General features: G+C 46.6%; 1 protein-coding gene across 2 annotated transcripts in view; it reads left to right on the top strand.

Moving 5' to 3' along the window:
- Nucleotides 1-11,202, top strand: part of LOC144131579 (uncharacterized) — a 51,234-nt gene extending 40,032 nt beyond the window's left edge. Inside the window, exons 4-5 of one of the 2 annotated variants that reach the window (XM_077664458.1) lie at nucleotides 2,358-2,551; nucleotides 9,491-11,202. In XM_077664458.1, coding sequence (XP_077520584.1) covers nucleotides 2,358-2,551; nucleotides 9,491-9,745 — 449 coding nt within the window. In that variant the 3' untranslated portion in view covers nucleotides 9,746-11,202. The remainder of the gene's footprint in view (nucleotides 1-2,357; nucleotides 2,552-9,490) is intronic. The other variant, XM_077664457.1, reaches the window with a different exon arrangement.
- Nucleotides 11,203-18,803: the final 7,601 nt, after the last annotated feature.

Raw genomic sequence — 18,803 nt, forward strand, 5'->3', positions numbered from 1 at the left:
GGGCAGCTATTGAATTAATAAAAAGGCAGCATACGCCAGGTACGCATACAAGCCCCCCTCCGAAACCGAGCTCAGTCCCCCCAGCTCACTTAAAAGCTTCTCTTTGAGCAAGCACCGCCAGCCCCTCCCTCGGTACAAAAAATTGTGTTGGGCCCCTCCCTAAACAAATGTCTAGCTACGTGCGTGACATACAAATCAACCTACGCGCTTTTGCCCCAATAAACGGCTCTCACGCCCCGCTAAAGTCTTGGAAAGAGCAATGGTAAGTACGTTGCTGCGTTTTCGAATGACAAGTTTCTTACCGACGAACGCGTAGCGAAATCACCCACAGGTGGTGTCGAGCCCCGCTTATTCTCTAACTCCGTGACACCTAAAGGCAAAGAACTTTTGAGAGTTCAAAAAATGTCGATCCACGGTAGAGAGAAGGCAGGCAGGCGAGAATCTTGACAACACGAAACAAAATGAACAAGGGTCGAGAGGGGAGTCTCAATACGCTAAACGACGTTTCGACAAAAAGACTTGTCTTCGTCTGGACCCAGAGAAAGATGAGTCCACTTGCCGCAACCTTGGCAACTGGCCTGGGTATCCCCCTCTACCTTTGTTCGTTCTTTCTTGCGTTGGTATAAAATGTCGAATACACTGCGCTCGAACAATTTACAGGTGTGCCTATCCCCTTAGGAAATCATACGCTTGGCACGGTGGAAACATTGATTGGGGTCTCCCAGCAATCCATTCTAGGTCGAAGCGTGGTGCGTGTTTGAGTGTGGCAACGTCATGGTTCGTTTCAGATAGCATGTGAATGGCAGGCGCCGTCTTAGGCAAAGCTAAAAAGAGGTAATTTCCCCTTTTATGTGGTGTCTCCCCTCTTGTCCGTGTTTGACTCCGCGCTGAACATGAAATAGCAACTCGCCCAGCAACTGATTTTTAGCAAGTAGTTACCAGTAACATCGTTCTCACATTATGCAGAGTGCGTAGCTACAGCCTCTTAAATCTATACGAGGCGTTTCAGGAAAGCCCGTCACTAATTTTTAAAATTTCTTTTTTAGGTAAAGAGACGTATTTTGCTGCATAGTAATACCAGTGTTGTTGTAAATCAGATAAGAGGGGAATCATATAAACAAATGAAGTGAGTGAATAAATTTAACTATTAGAGATAGGTGTCTGGTCGCAATCAGAGATCTGCAGCTGGCCATTAGTAATAGCTTAAATTTTGGAATTTCGAAAACACGATTGCTCTCGCCTCTGTGGCTCAACAAATTTTGTTCGTTGATCGCGCAATTCCAAACCGCGCCCTTGCGAATGCGCGCACAGCGGCGTCCATCAAATCGCGTCACTCCGTGGCGCACATGTCACGTGAGCTTCGATGCCCCACCAGCGCTGCGGTGCTGACTGCTTCTCGCTGCTCCAGCAGACAAGGTGCATGTTCCCACGAATGTAAACGGGCCAGCATAAAACGCGAAATGCTGAAGCGGAACAGGTTAAAGGATGTGCTGAACATAAAAAAAAAGAAGAGTAAAGAATGAAAGGGACTTTTAAAGTAGATTTCGTCCCCTTCTTTACACACTGAGAGCGCCATGAAATTCAAATGCTGCCTTAAAGAAGTGTTCGAAGCCCTATTAAAGCCCACTATTCGTTGGACCAACATTGCTCTCTCTCTCTCTCTCTCTTGGGGGCAATGACCTTTGCAAAAAGCGGAGATCGTGTTTGAATTCCTAGGTTCGACCCGTAAGGAGAGTTCACAGAAGGACCGCGACCTATTGTAGTAAAGTCAACACGAGCCGATGCGCGCATTGATTTTCTATTTTGTGTAGGTTGAACGCCTACTCGTTTCCATTGCGGCAAATAAAAAAACAGTTGACGTGGCTGGCGGCAGCTCAACGCTCGTAGCATTTGGGCTTTCCACGCGACTAAATGTAGAGAGTGTAGCCTTCAAGTTTATATTTCTCGATTTTCTGCGAACAACGCGCGGATATTCAGCAAACCGGATTCAGGGGATGTTTTATCATTTTTGCGATTTGCTGCGCGCAGTTTCCACCCACAGTTTTACGCGTAGGATGACCCCGACCCGAATGAAAGCCACGACAGTAATCCACGCCCTGTCATTGCAGCGATGCTTCGAACACAGCGCTTGACTTGCAGTAGCGTTGGCACGCAGCTGACGGCAGTGCATAGCGGTTTGCAAGATGAGCACCCAATGCTCTTCGACTTAAATCTAGTGTATGTGCAACGCCTCATCGCGTCATCTGTTTTGAGCGAAACTGCGACTCAGTGCTAGAACTGATCTCATTCGAATTCTCCTAACGATCACTGATTTAAGCAAACTGTGCTCACTCTCGGGTCGTTCTCTTCGCTCCCAGCTTCGTGGACCGTGTCGTACTCAGACGCGACGCGCCACCACCCGCAGAGGACGATCATCCAGCCTCCCAGCAACAAGTACATCTCCTTCTGGCTTCTGGGCTCGTTGAGCGCCGCGCTGCTGTTGCTCGTCGTGCTCCTCGGCTGCTGCACCAGGCGCCTCGCACACCGCGCAAGGCGGGCCTCCAGGGAGCAGGTGCGTACTGCCGACCATTCCGTGACACGGTGCAGAGCGCTCGGTCTTTTAACACTACTGACACTCTAGCGCTTGGCTGACTCCGCGATCCCGCCCAAGTTTCGAGTGCGCCCACAGTTCAACACTGCTACTCGTTCCCACCTGATTTTTATCGATGAGCTGCCCTGCTTCCAGCAGCCGTAGTCACCTAACTATTGCAAAGTAATGAGTTTGCGGTCGAGCAAAATCAAACAAAAAACTGTATTGATTAAAAAAATTTACGGATACATTTTCGCTGGGGCAGGACACTGCTTCATGTCTTTGACCAGGGATTGACTTGAGTGTTCCTTGAGCACGAAGGTATTAACAGCAACTCCTTGATGAGGATCCAACATTTTGATCGCGCTATTGATCACGATTTTGTGTCGAGCATGGCCGGGCTCCGTGGCGATTGAAATTGACCTCGACGCAACGCTGGATCAACACTGAATTCAATCCTTATTGGCGCCATGGGGACCGAAAGTCTCCGTGTGAAAGCAGAATTAAAGGAACAGTTCAGAGAACTGGGCGAGTTAGTTCAGCATGGTGTTCCATCGCGAAGTTAAACGAGGGACGGGCAGCGCCCACACCGTGTCCCTTTGCCAATAACTTGCGGCGGACCTTTGAGAAGCAAACCGGTTCCAAAACGAACCGTCTCGTGACCTTGTAGCTTCCGGCAGCTAGTGGTGCCGACATAAACCGACCAAGAAACGGCACCGTCAACCAAGGCTGTGTCTGGGCCCATTTAAAGGGCACTGTGGACAAATAGGAGATGGCCTGTGTCGACAGATCACCCCATTATAGCGACACAGAATCTACATTAAGTGAAAACTGAGCTCTTTTGAGCTCGAATAGGTAAAAAAAATATATACAGGTGTCATCACCTTCATATTTCGGAATCAGTGTGGGCAGAATCACAGATTTTGCTTTAAAACGCAGTTTACTTCAAAACGGTGATCAACGGTGGTCCTTATTGGTGCGTAGACGTCACTTGTTTAAGCCAAGTGACGAGTAAACTTTCAAATTCAATTTTCTCAGCAATAAATGCGTCGTTTACTGCGGGACAAACATTAATATATCTAGAAGGAGTCTTAGAATAAATTTTTTCACGAAGGACAAAAATTGGATGCACTTGACCTCAGTGTCTTTTTAAAGGTCAAGCAAACAGTGAATTTCCATCAAACACCTGCGCTGCATGCTGTGTTCGTGCACAAGGACGAAAGGTTTCAATCTTGGATTTCGATCTCTGCTTCAAATCTTGAACTTTTATCAGAATGTAACAGTATGTTTCATCGTTTACTGCTTGCGCTACTCGTACTATATTTTATCCTTAAGTAAAGTAAAGCAAAGCTGCGGTCAAAATTCGGCCAAAGGGTGACCGATGGCACCGCAGACGACATAACTGGTCCTGAAGCTGTACTACTAAAAATAGTAATGCAAGGAATGCACTGAATTCGCTCGATTTTCGGAGGAGCGCTTCGTGCACACATCGCAAGGTACAGAAGCGGATGAAAATGGTGCTCGCACATGTGTAGATTGCGATTGGAGTCCGGCACTACAATGCAGCTCCTTCGCAAGTAATGCGATAGTGAAAAGCGCTGGGTCAGGACACTGCTTTCGTTAGGACCAACCGGATAAAGGGCGACTTGTGGCAGCGAGATAGAGGCATTTCCAAGACTTTTTACTGGAGGCCTTTTATTTTCTTTCATCATTTCCGTCCTTTCCCATACTCCTCAGAACGTTCACTAAGGCGGTCAGCTCAGCGTAGATGAAATGTCCGCCCGAGGTTGTTTACTATGAGGCATGCTACAATATGACGCTACTGAATAACGCTATGAAAGCAAATGCAGAAGAGTTCACCTGATTCAAATTGGCACTCTTTGCTGCGAGTGGGGAAAGGGGAAAAAAAGCGTGCTAAACGCAATAGGGTCTCATGCTAGTTCAAACTGTCATCTGCCGTGGGCCAGTCCAGGCGGCAAAATCATGCGTTCTATGCCTCTAAACAGAAAGCAGTAGAAAGGGAGTAAGTTATCCTCTTGCGCACTCCTTTAGAAAAAGGCTTGTGCTAGATGAGAGCTAATTCTTTTTTTTTGTTCCCATATCGGCATATTTGTGTTTAGAGTGTACTTTGTATCTGAGAAGAGGTTCAGCAGAAGCACATTACACCCCGTACAGCAGAGGGTGAATAGAGTGCAGGTGTCAACTTCGCCCGCTTTGCAAGCACACACACACACACACACACACACACACACACACACACACACACACACACACACACACACACACACACACACACACACACACACACACACACACACACACACACACACACACACACACACACACACACACACACACACACACACACACACACACACACACACACACACACACACACACACACACACACACACACACACACACACACACACACACACACACACACACACACACACACACACACACACACACACACACACACACACACACACACACACACACACACACACACACACACACACACACACACACACACACGCACGCACGCACGCACGCACACACACACACACACACACACACACACACACACACACACACACACACACACACACACACGCACATGCACACGCACACACACGCACACGCACGCACGCGCGCGCGACAGCCGCCGCGGTGGCTGAGTGTGACGCGCACGCGCACGCACGCACGCACGCACACACGCACACGGACACACGCGCGACAGCCGCCGCGGTGGCTGAGTGATTATGGCGCTCGGCTGCCGGCCCGAAAGGCGCGGGTTCGATCCCGGCCGCGGCGGTCGAATTTCGATGGAGGCGAAATTCTAGAGGCCCGTGTGCTGTGCGATGTCAGTGCTCGTTGAGAACCCCAGGTGGTCGAAATTTCCGGAGCCCCTCACTACGGCGTCTCTCATAGCCTGAGTCGCTTTCTGATGTTAAACCCTCATAAACCATAAACATAAACAAGCACGCACGCACGCACACATCTCTCCTAACAAGCCTAACTATACATGACATGTTCCCGTTGCGCTCCATCGGCAGGCGTCCGTAAAGCGTCCGGGTAGAATACTTGAAGCGGCACATAAGAATGGATGACCTAAAGTCTCTGAATAGCCTATCGGTTTGCTCAAGACCTTGCGACACGTCGAAAACATGAATAGCTAAAATACGCAGATGCGTCGTAGCCGCATGACTGCTGCCTCAGCTTCGTTGAGGCTGGCAGAAAGCACGCTTTTACCGTTTCCCGCCTCCGCGCGAATTTCGCGAGCGCGTTGAGAGCTCACCCGGAGATTTGGAAAGGCGCAGATATAGCTGCGACGTCCGTCGGTTGCCCAAGAGTGTATCGTGACGTTCGTGAATGGCGCACGAAGGATTTGCGTTGGTAGCGGTTTTCTGTTGCACACGACGACTGCACGCGCCTCCTTTACCTCCACGTATCCTTTTATTTGGATAACAGCGCAACTTCGTCGGGCTTGAACAGAGTCCCCATGTTCTTATTTTCGGGTAGCAAACTTTCATAATAACGCTTAACGAGAGTAGCGAAGCTCTCATGAGGCTTTCGACGCGCCATTGTGGAGGAAAAGTTCTCGTTGGTAAATTAAAGTGAGAGACGTAGCGGAGACACGCACTACAAACGACTCTGTGTTTTCTAAACTTGCAGTGGAAAAAATTATGTGAACATTGTATGAAATTAGAGTCTTATGTAGCTGCCGTCACTTTCATGGAAAGCTACCGCCGCTGCTGAAGAAATTGTTTATGAGTGCGGCTCTACGTAATGAATGTAAGCTCATTGATGCGGAATCCCCTTGGAGTCCGTTCAGTGCGAGCAAAATCTCCCCGTGTCTCCTCAGGCTGCATGCGGTTAGCCCGTTTTCGGTTCTCGAGGAATATAGAGGGTGGAAAAGCAGGAAGGGCTGCGCAATGACGAGAGTAGAGAAACGAGGAAGATGGGGGGGGGGGGGGGTCAGAATAAACAGTGTCTCTCGTCTCAAAATGGAAGCGCAATGATCTGACGCTCTGAGGCAGTTGGAGGCGAACAGAGCTTCAAGCAACCCGCCGACTCTCCTCAAGGCAGAGAGAGACGCATGCGAGCGCTTGAGGTCGATTCAAAGCAGCCGGCGGCTTTACAATGAATCTCTGAAGAGCAGGTAGCCTCAGGGTGCGCATCGCAAGGTCAGTGTGTGAAATAATGAAACCGCTTCCCGGTCATGTCGCCGCACGAAGAACAGATTCGACGGCGTCCCGCTCCGCTGGATCTTAATGCCAAAAAAAAGTGATAAAGGAAAGATTGAGTTCGAGTTCTCAACCAGCATATACACGGCGAACCAGCGTCTCCTCTTAGGGCACGTGTTGGCTTTAAGCGCCCTCCGAGGCATGAAGGAAATGTGCCGGCTTATCTCCTCTCAGCGCGGATTGACATGGTGCTGTGGGCAAACACTGCACGAAAATGATTAATTTTTAAGGTGTTTATAGTATATGCAGATTCAAAGACATCTGTCGCGACAGTACTGAGTTGTCATCACTTCTGTAATTATCAAAGTCTGCTTAGTTCATTATTCAGTGAACTGAAGAAATGCTCACAGTATTTCGCAGCAGAACATGACTTTTTCGCGTTCTGGTGTTTCTTTGTTCTGGAAGCGTTCCACAGTGGGGACTCTTCGCGGATCGGCTTTTTCGACCTAAATATATTAAAGCTGGAATACTTCGCTAAGCAGCAGCAAACCTTCGCTTTAGAGGCTCTTAAGCCAAGATTGGCTACGGCTCAATGAAGTATGTACGGCTTAAATATGCAAGCTGTATTTAGGTCGATAAGGCCGATCCACGAGAACCGTGTGAGTGGAAGGTTTATTTACTTCGCTTTTTTTTTGCTTTGCAGTGCAGTAGATATGTTCATAATTCATGGCCTTCTTGTCTATTTCTGTTTAGTTGACAGCTCATACAACCACTGAAATGCGCGCGCTGAAAAATCGGCACTATAAAAGCCGCCGGTGAAGCGAGAGTATGAATGAGCAGTGGAATTACGTGGAAGTGCAGAATCTCATGCTTAAAGCTGAAAATTTTTATTAAATTATTAATTTCTAAGAAGTCTGCATACCAAATGATATCAAACTGATGCACTGCTACTGATGTCTCCGAGAAACGTTGATGAAAAACACAGCGAAACAGTGTTTGGGCCACAGTACGGCGGTAGGCGCTAAACACTGGTTGCGCGTGCACAGTCGTGAACTCGCTCAGCCGTTTTGTAACCAATTTTTTTTCGTTTTCTTCTCACCTGGCACGCTCGTACCCTCATGCTCGTAGCGAGCAGCTTCCTCATCAATAGAAAATACGCCCGGCAGGAGCAGCTATGAATACCGCATTATTGCTCGCGTCATTTTGCGACTGCCTCTGGTGGGCCTGTGACGAACGCCCTTGCGAGAGATAGGAGCGCGCGACATGGCACAAGGCTGTAAACGGGACTGTTTGCGCTGCTCTTGGCATGCAGTGCCGCCATGACAGGAGCCGTACGGCTGGGCGTGTTTTGGGTTTTTCATCTTTAATTCCGGCTTGCCTGTGGGCTGTGCTGTGTTTTCCGATCCGTTGCTGCGCGTCGCGTTTCTTACTGTTCGCATTAGAGGTCCCGTTTGCGAGAAAAGCCGGCGGAGTCCGAACGAAAATCTCATTGGTCTAGAAGGCGATGCCACGCGTGATGTGACCGCGGTGCGAAATTAAAAAAAAAAAGAAATGCAGGACAGCGTGCCAGCGAGAATCAGCGGGACAGGAGGCGCTGAAGCGGATAGGGTTATTGCCGTAGCAGGTTGAAAGCGTTGAAATAAACTTTCCAAGCCAGTGCGCCATCAAAAAAATGCGGAATTCAGGCTGGGCAACTCACAAATACAAACCTTCCTCCTGCCTGCGATGGTAATGATGTTAATAAAAATTAATCGTTTAACTGTTTATAAAATCTAATAGAAACCTTAAGCGCTTGACGAGCTAATACCTCGACCACACTGTGTGTCTCATCGTGCAGATCGCCGTCATAAAGTCGGATTCAAGTCGTATCCCACAGTGTTTTATTGCTTTTCTGCAGCCTTTTTGTCTCGCTCATCTATTGAGTCGAACTGCCTTTTTGCAGAAGCGACTAGAGGAGCATGAACAGGGAAGTTGAGGCGCTTGTTGAGATACGTTGAAAAAGAAGCGAAAAGACTGTTGTCCTCTTTCTATAAACTGACATCGAGGTTGGACTGTATCGATAGATTACCGCGTTATGACTATAAATACGCCGCTATCAAAGAAAACGAAGCTCTTAGAAGCTAGGTATATGTCGAAAAATCAAAGACGGGTGTCGCCATCACCGGCAGTTTCCGCAAGCAAACTGCAGGTGCTGGACAATTTTTTCGCGGATCCCTGAGGCCAAGTTACACTCCCTTTTCGCTTCCGGTGAGGGGTCACGGAGCCCTCGATCCTGATGTCACGAGTTTCAAGAGAGTCGCGGGAAAAGATTTAAATCCAAAATCTCGCCATTAAATGCGTCATTTGCATGCCGGACAAGTATCAGCATAGGCAAAAGGATCCACTGAGTGGATTTTTACAGAAAACAAAAGTTAGAGTTGTCCCTTAAATGATTTGTAGTTTCTCGAAACCTTAGATAATGTTGAACGTTTAGAAACTGTTGTGAGCTAATTAGTTTCACAGCTGGCTAATGTATTTTATTGTTACACACCTGTAACAACTCGCCGCTCCAGTGGGGAGGGTTTGATTAAAAATAAATGCTGTATTTCTGACCGCAAGTTAACAATGCCAGGATATTTACCAACGCTTCTTCAGACCTGCGCCCCCTCAAAGTATCGTCATCTTTACTGCGCTCGGAACAGCGCTGTATGACCCTGTACACAGTTTCCATCACAATCATCCTCTTTTCCAGGTTCACGTTCTACCAGGTGGAAACGCAGCCCCCAGGCTCCCTCCGGGCCGCCCTCGGCTGCCTGTTGGCGACCCGCACTCGCGCGAGATCCTGCTCTGTCCGGCCTGCCGAAGTGCCCAGGAGGAGATGTTCCAGACGGCCAAGGCCGCGCCTGCAGCCGCTTCTCCCGCGCGCTGGAGCCCACCGCCCCCCTACAGTCCTAGCCCGACGTTGCTGGTCCAGCCCCATACGGCGGGAGCCCACTCTCACCTATGACGCCAAACCACGCCGAGCAAGGCTTGCAAGCACAGTGAACTAATGACGCCCAAACTCACTGCCTCGCCTGCTTCCGCAGCTAGAGACAACTGTGTCCGTTAGGTCTTCCTCTGCTACGTGACACTGGTGGCGGTTCTGCTGCTGTTGTGAATTGCTAAAAACGAGAATTCTGGTGATCGCCTGTCTCCAGCGGAAAGAAGCGCTGCGCACGCTTGCAGTTGTTTTTCTTTTAAATTTATTTTAAGCTTGTTGCTTGGATACGAGCAAATGGGAATATGAAACCTCATTGACTTGGAGCCCTTATGCAATATTACACGCAAGAGCTCCCAGACGATACAAGGTGGCACGGGCAGGGACACTGTATTTTTCATTCATTTTTGCTCCTCCAAGCATACTCTTTGTTTGAGTGAGAGGTTCCCACTGGTGTGTTTTAATATGCTATCGCCCACACTGCTCCTCTTTGAACCCCGTAAGAATCACGCTACGCCTTTGAGTTTGCGATAGCTTTGTTGTCGCCACGTGACGGGATTCGCCGCAAGATTAATTTAACGCATAACTTGTTTAGGCTTTCCGCAGGCGTTATGAGTAGGTGGTGCCGCTCCACTTTCTAACCCGGTCTTTTACGTGCGTTAATAAGTGGCATAAAAAATGGGATGTTTCTACCGAACTACGCTCACTGGTGAAATATTCGGTGCGCTTAACTGTCAGCAGAAAAAACGCGACAAAAGCAGTACTTGTCGCATGAAGGCAAAATTGGGGTGTTATGATGTCCGCTTTTCGACAATATTTCTTTTGAGCCACCATTCTGGACAGGCATGCAATTAAAGTTTTTGCGAACACCTTACTGGAATGTTCGCTTTTTTTCCCCCGAACAGGACATTCGTTTTCCTGTGACGGCGTCAAGCAAGTGTTAGCAATATGTGCAGCTTTGCCACAAAGTTGTCATTGTCACGTTTTTTTTTAGGGATAGAGTGTTAATTAATTGTCTGGGAAGTTCAAAATGTGTGAGCAGCAATCTTTAATATAGCATGGCACAGTCTCTCGCCCAGTGTTGTGTTTTCTTTCGAGACTGTATTAATCACAATCCGAAATTTCGCATCCCCTTATCGAGCCAAGAGCGCAATTGATAGCGAAGAGACGACAAGACAACAGCGTCGCTGTTGATGGCGGCGAAGTGTTGAGGATAACACCTCGCAGAAATGACGTTCAAAGTGGCCCACCGGAAGATTTGCAGTTCTTGGGCAAGGCGTAGCATGACGTTCATTGTGAAGCCATCAGCGTTCGAAGTGGAACCCTGCGTAAAGATCGAGAGTACTCATGGCTAGGCGCTTCTAAGTCGCACCACGCCTGCGGCCATTGAACATGGCCGCAGTTGACAGTTGAGGTGGAAAGAGCAAACGGCTCGGTTGACCGAATAAAAACTATTTATTTGCAACCCATGGTGTGTGCATGATGATGGCTGATGGTCTGGTAATGTTAGAGCAAATACACACATACGACTGAGGAGGAACGAAAAGCAACCACAGGGCATTTGCTTTTCTTTTTTCCTCCGTGTATTAGCGAGCCCAACTTGCAGCCCTGACGAGAGACCCGATGATACATTCCCAATTTCCCAGGTATGCAGCTCGCTTTTTTCGGATCCTGGTGACCACGATGTCAGGTTGGTTGAACAATCGTGCTTCGGATTTCTGCATATAGATTTGACACGCAATTTCCAGCTAGTGAGCCGCTGTCTTAATTTAATTTTTTTTTCAGCAGATGTAGCCCTACGCGGGAGACTTGTTAGGAGCTCCGTTCATCATAACTGCTGCCGCGGGCTATGATCTTTATCCTGCGCTCCTAGTTTGTTGTATCTTTCGTTGGAACTTCTGCGACTCTACAGCTTTTGGTGCTCGTATTTATAATTAATCTATAAATCTTTGAGCGGATTTCACTTCGATCACCTAGAGAAAAAATAAAGGCAGGCAAAATTTCTACTTGCTCTAATCAAAATGGCCATCAACGTTTGTCCGCGGAGCGCAACACCGAGCCTTTAGTATGGCGAATTCCGCTGGTCGATACATTGTGACGGCGTAAGAATTTTCGCACAAATACGAATCAGGGTGGTGATGCAGACATTATTGGGAGCGGCGTGTGTACGTTGGCATCACCAGTGGTGATTCATTCGGTGTAAAGTTTCGGCTCCAAAAACTCATACCGCATCAGTCAAAGTGCTCCGCGACGCACATGTTATGCTGGATTCTTTAGTTCACTTTATTCCAAGCGCGCTTACAAAGTACGCCCTCGGAAATGCATGGCACAACGCTGCTGTCATATGTCGCAATCAGAAACGTTTTTTAGACTACAGGATATTTTAAGCTGCACACACTGAAGTTTCATTTGCAGCTATAGTTTATTCAGTTCCCACTTAAGAGGGGAGTGGACTTGAGGGAAAAAAATCAGCAGGTTGGCAAGCTCCCGATTCTGGCTGTGGCTGCAGTAACAACGTTAGCCGTGAATATAGAAGAGGACGGACGCAGAATGAGATTAAATCTAAGCCATTAATGAATGAATGAGAAAAAGCAATACTCTCAACGAGGGAGCACAAAAGATTAATTACGGACTACAGACTAATTTTTATACTTCCCCTTTTAGCAAAGTGATAAAAAAAATCTAATTGAAGAGTGCATTTTAAACTTTTAAAATTTATCCAGTTAACCCCGAGATCAGTTTGGCTTCATCTGTGGTTATCCTACTGTATTAGCGTTAATTTGAGTCGCAGATAAGTTTAAAATAGAAATAGGCAAATGAAGTTTATTGGTTCTGTCTGTATTGCATTTATTAAAGCTTTTTATTTAATGAATCTCAACATTTTGATTAGTAAGCTACATCCTAAAGGACTACGGCGCCAGCATCGCATTACATTTTTTTAATGGAGAGCAAACAATTATTGCATCAGGTATGATGTCTGAGACAAAAATAATTAACATCTGAGCACGTCAACCATCTATACTCAGCCATCTTATCTTTATTATTTACATTAATGCCTCCTCAAACTGCTTGGCTTTCACTACATAGTGTATTCTATGTGCTGACGATACTACTGTTTTTACATCCGACAATCCCATAGACAGACTGAGACACTTATCCGCAGTCCAGTAACGGTACTGAGTGGTGCTCTAGAAACAGGTTACTAATTAACCCGTCTAAAAGAAAGAATGTTCATTATTTTCACTTCACCACTCAAAAGTTGGCACAACGTTCATATGCCTTACTTTAATAGTAGCCTTATCTTTCTTGCGCATTCAAAGGTGTTGAACTCGATAACTCTCCGATATTTAATGTTCATAAGGATTTGCCACAAAAGACAGCCTACGGTAATCAAATAGTCTTAAAAAAGTAACCATTCTCATTTATCAACACTAGTTACGCTGTATCACATGTTCATTTATTGCCACTTCAATTGCCACATCAGGTCTTGAGTTTTAACGTATCCTTATCTTATCCGCACCACTGCAACACATTCAACAACCCTTGTAACACTCACGTCAACGATATTTACGCTGATTAAACATTTTTTTTCATTGCAGAACTTTTCAGTCGTTTGCTGGAAATTTTTCCTGCCACTTGGCAACTAATCAAGATCTTCTAATTTAACACCCAGGAGACAATCTGCCTGGGGAGACTTCGACAGCAACCCCTGAATCACTTGCCTCTTCCGAAATAAAAAGAAGGTCGCGAATCGATTTGGAGATCGTAGTAACACGTATTGATAATCCCACTATCTGTTTAAGGTTGAAAGAAATAGCAATATCAAACAGCAGTTCAGAGGGCAGACATAAAGGCCTTATGCAAAGTTCGTCCCAGTTCTTCATGGGTAGATTAAAGTCGCGGGATATATGATAACATAAGGGTAGCGTTTTCTGTGCTCATGAAGAAATTTGTACAACGATCCTAAAATCGAGATATCAGCACTCGGTGGCCTGTATGTTCCACTCATAAGAAGGATGCTCTGTTGTAGTTATACGTGAATCCAAACCATCTCGATAGATGTGTTGTGAGGAATTAACGTGTAGTTAATGCTCTTCCTAATTATGGCCGAGACGCCACCACCGCTTGAGCCACGGTCTCATCGAATTATATCGTGCGAGATAGGTATAACGTCAGTATCAGGGATGGAGCCATGTTTCTGAGAGAAGCCTGTCGCCAGGGCCGCAAGCATAGATGAAGGCTTTCGAGTTCATCGATTTCGTTTACGCCGCTCCTAGCGTTCACGTTTAGTACTGATAGCGGACATCTGTCACGGTTCGGTTTTGTTGACTTGAAGGCACACTGTTTCGACTATTTTTGGATTATACCAGGCGTGTCACTTCGATTCCAGCGGAACTTCGACAACATCAAACACAGCGTCATACTGACACACCTCAATGAAACCAACTGTGGCCGCAACACTTTCAACTATATCACAGACTTCCTGACCGATCGAGCCGCACTAATCAGAATCCAAGAGGAAGAATTTGGTCCGTATCAAATGGGTACGCGGGGGACACCACAAGGTGCGCTGCTATCCCCCTACTATTTAATTTGGCGATGCTCCATCTCCCAGACAAGTTGAATGGTATCGAAGGCATACGGCATGCGCTGTATGCCGATGATATCACGATCTGGGCCACAGAGGGAAACTTAGGGCTCATGGAGGAATGCCTGCAAACAGCCGCTCACGTAGTGGATCGCTACGCAGGGCATTGTGGTCTCCAATGCGCACCCAACAAGTCTGAATTTGGGCACCTTATGGCATCCCCTAAGGACACTACCCAAATACATCTCTCTTTAACAAGTGGCCCCATACACGAGGCTACTGTGACATGTGACATGGTCACAGGCTACTGTGACATGGATCCTGTGTCGATTCCACCAAGTGAGAACAGCAACGGCCTGGCAGGAGCCTTTACCACTGAACAGCGGATAGCCACGGATGTGGCTGTCGCGCCAGATAACCAGAGCTTGCTGGACGAGCTGCTGTCGCTAACAACATCACCTCCTCCATCAGAAGCCAGGCCACTACAGAAGAAAAGAAAACATGAGCCTTTCCACGAAGAGCTGGAACAGGTTTCAGCACAAATTAGAAATAATACACCACAGGATGTGGATGAACATTTCACTGTCATTGATGCATCACATGAGGAGAGTTAAACCAGAAAAGAGGATTGAGATCCAGCTGAGAGTTCTGCAGGTAATGCAAGAATTTGCCGAATAAACCCAAGCTTGTCTCTTACATGAAATCATCTCCATAATTTCATGTTCTATAATTTTCATCTTACAAATTATGCATATCTATTGTGCTAGATGGGTCACATGAGCATGACATTAGGTTAAATGAAAACTACAAAATCATTCTCTAAGCTGGGTGAAAAAACAATACAAAAACCCACCCTCTGGACAACTTCCTTTGCTATCAGTAAATAAAAAGCTGCCTCAGTGATACAAACAGTGCATATTGGAGCATTTACGATAATTTTTTTCAGGTCTGCATGCATGGAGTGTACTTAATTTAAATTCCGTAACTTATATGCAGGGTGCTAAAAAAAAATTACGGCCAAGCCAGTTGCACTGCATAGTCATACTTTCTACATACCTAAACCAGTTGATGTAATGTGTCAAAAGTTGGGAATATAAACAAAAAAACACTGAGGACAGGTCTGTTCAGTTTGTTTTTTTGTGCCAATTTGTGGTAACGTTCATAATTATTTGGCAAATAAAGTATCACTTAAAAAGGAACCTTGTTTTCTAAAGCTTAATTCGAAGATGTGATGTTGGGATTGAAAGAAATTAATGATCACCTAACCTTGGCCTTGCCATCACAAAGTTCGCTAGGAAAATGGCGTATATTCATGACGCATGCATACTATCAATGTGAAGTGAAGTGCAAACAAGTGTAATCCAAACACAGCAACTAAACAATATTAGCTGGTGCAGAAGAAACAGAGGTAGACTCCATAAACACTTCCAAGTTGTGATTGTTACACCACAGAAGTAAAAATCGAGTGGTTTAGCATTCAAGCTTCATCTGAAATCTCGTTTTGCTGTCCTTAGTTCGATTGCCTTGTTGCGTTTCATTTGACTCGGACAGAACAGTTGCCCCTCGTTTATGCGGACACCTTTGTTTCCGCTAAAACTACCCATAATGTGAATCGTCCGTAATAACTAACCTGAAACAAAAAGTATTCAGACAAGGTAGTTTGACTTAGGTCTGGTTCTGTACATATTTGTGGGCGCTGAAGATGAAGTTGAACAAAATATCAGGAGCTAGAAATGCATTATCCTGGTTGCCATCATATTCAAACTAATGTGCAGTTTGATTTGCCTAGTGTCAATGACATGGATGACGGCACACCATGGCTTAATGGTGTGTCTTCTGCTTTGACTATTCACATCCCATAAACTGTTAGTACATGGCTGTCCTCAATCAGCTGACAGCTGCCGTATAAAGCTTTCAATGTAGTACAAGCTGCAGAGTTTGTCATCCATTAATGCAATACAGCTAACCTTAAGCTCATCTACTGGGCCCCTTGTCGTAGTAAAGCATGAAACCAGAAAAAAAGGCATCACTAACGCATTTGCACTGTGTTTAGACGGTGGCCTGCACTTAAAATATAGGCAAGAAAATATCTGTTTGGGGCAGTTCAGACCAAGCATGTAGCCAGGAATTTTTTTTGGGAGGGGCCCGAAGTAATTTTCCAGCTTGCAGGGGAGGGAGGGGGGATTTCCGGAGGGCACTACTGTCTATATTGATGTGGTAGAAGTACATAGCCCCATATCCCATGCTTTTTCACCCTGTCCATTGTTTCCACATTAACAAGGCATAAATAAGATAATGACAAAGTTTGTTCCGCAGAAATATTGGCAATAGTTCTATTTGTTCATACTATCGGGCGGCGTATTGATGGGCCACAACTGCACTGCATTGTGTTTTTTAACTTTCTACCTTATAAAAGCAGTTTTCAGTGACAGTGGTTGGCGATGACAACGAGGTCGATACGCACAAACCTCAATTTTTTCTTGGTGCCCCTTACTGGGAATTGCAAACCCTAAAAACCAAAATCTTCATGGGTGTCGCCTAGGGTTATAATGGCAATCAATGTGTGTTCTCAAAACAGTACTGAAATTTACTGCACATGTTATATTGCACAACATACCATCACTGTAGAAGAAGAAGCCACTGGTCACTAAGGCGCTTGAGCCAGGTAGCCTTCGAAACTCCAGGCTGGCTCCACTGCCACGGTACCTCACCAGAAGGGCTGCTGAAATATGCCAGGAACAGGTTCCTGGCATTGGCAGCTTCGCACGGAAAGTTCCGGGCATGAGTACTTTCAAGAGGAAAGTATTTGGGCCCTGGCCTGTCCAGTGGCACAGATTCCAGACTTTGGCGCCATCGGCCTTGCACTACATTGCCAAAGTTGTCCTCTTTATCTGCATACTCATTAACTTGGGAATTCAAGGTGAGAATAAAGATGTGGAGGACACAGGTGGCCTTGATTATGTAGTCCATGTTCTTTGGGTGGAGGTTGATTGCTCTCAACAAAATTCTCCACCTAGCAGCAGGTATGTCAAATGCATTTTCTGCCCATCTGTAAAAAGAACATTGCCTCAGATTGAAAGAGGAAGGAAACACATACGAATGTGCATGTACCAGAGACATATATTCAAACTGCTGGCGAGATTGGAGTGTTTTAAAAACAGCGGAGGTGTACTAATGTACTAATTCCATTAGGAATGGCTTCAGTGTGGCAGCAACACTAAGAGCAAAATTCAGCTTTGCCACTACTAATGTGTCCTGAATGAATTCACCAATGTTCTGAAAATACACACACTTTGGCAGACTCACTTGCTTCTTCCTTGGGATTCCACAAACTTCTTCACATCACTCCAGAGTTCCAGAGCTCTTTCGATGACTGCCACATTCTCAACCCAGCGATGGGCAATATATTTCAGAGGAAATACTGCCTTCCGAGTGAGTGCAGAAAAATCATGCCTCCTTGCAGGGGCATCCTCAAACAGTGCACTCAGACTGGACAAAAGGGTGTCGAGTCCCCACTTGCTCGCTATGACGCCTGCCTTGTAGGCATTGTGCACAGTGTGGAGGCTGCAAGTACCCAAGTCAAGACAGTGGACTTGAAAGTTCTGCTGCAGGTGAGATTGCAGCATCTTGAAGAACTTCAGGTTCACGTTGGGTCCGTCCATTGAGATTTGAAGAATCTTCGCCAGTGGCAAAGGTTCTAGTGCACTCAGAAGTTGGTCTTTAATATCCTCAGCCGTTGCGTGCCCCATGAAAACAGAAGTGTAGTACTTCGTTACCACCTTTCTGGACGAGTCCCAAAATCTTATGTGCACGTCCATTTGCTTCTCTTGAAGGCATTCGTTAGCAGACTCATCAAAAAGTACGACATAGTTCTCGCACCGTTCTATATCTCGTTGCAGCGATGACAGAAAAAAAGGTCTGAGGCCGTGGCAGGTTATGTAAGCACATTTCTTCTCACCACATGAGAAGCCTTTAGCGATCTCGCTATCAGGAAACATGCGTTTAAACAACTCGCCTGCTTCCGACGACGATCTGTAGGAGCAGTGGGTTGTGACTAACTTCAGCGTCCATAAAATTTCCGCATCTGTCACCAGCTCGTGTACCTTGCACGCAATGTTGACGTCAGACGACTGCGATGGAGTATCTACGGGTCGCGCGCTCGCGCTAGCGGAAAAATACTCGCGCACCGAACCTGCCGCTGCCCTCTTCATACAGGCGCTGTGCTTTGCACTCTTCATGTGGCTTTTCAGTGCTGGCTCGCCCATAGCAACAAGGTCGAAGCACTTCCCGCAAGGTTTGCATTTTGCTCGATGTGGATTCGTAGCATCCGGTGCCACCCAATCCTTGTAGGCGCTGTTACTGAGCCACGCGCTTGGAAATGTACACTTTCCGGGCATTTCTGCGGATCGCGGGATTGCTGCAGTCACGCGCAGAGAACTGTCTGAACACACGGCTGCAGAGAGTAAACGTCAGCGTACGCACGTGCAACGCAAAACCACG

Source organism: Amblyomma americanum, chromosome 1 (assembly GCF_052857255.1).
Source record: "Amblyomma americanum isolate KBUSLIRL-KWMA chromosome 1, ASM5285725v1, whole genome shotgun sequence".
Lineage (NCBI taxonomy): Eukaryota > Metazoa > Arthropoda > Arachnida > Ixodida > Ixodidae > Amblyomma > Amblyomma americanum.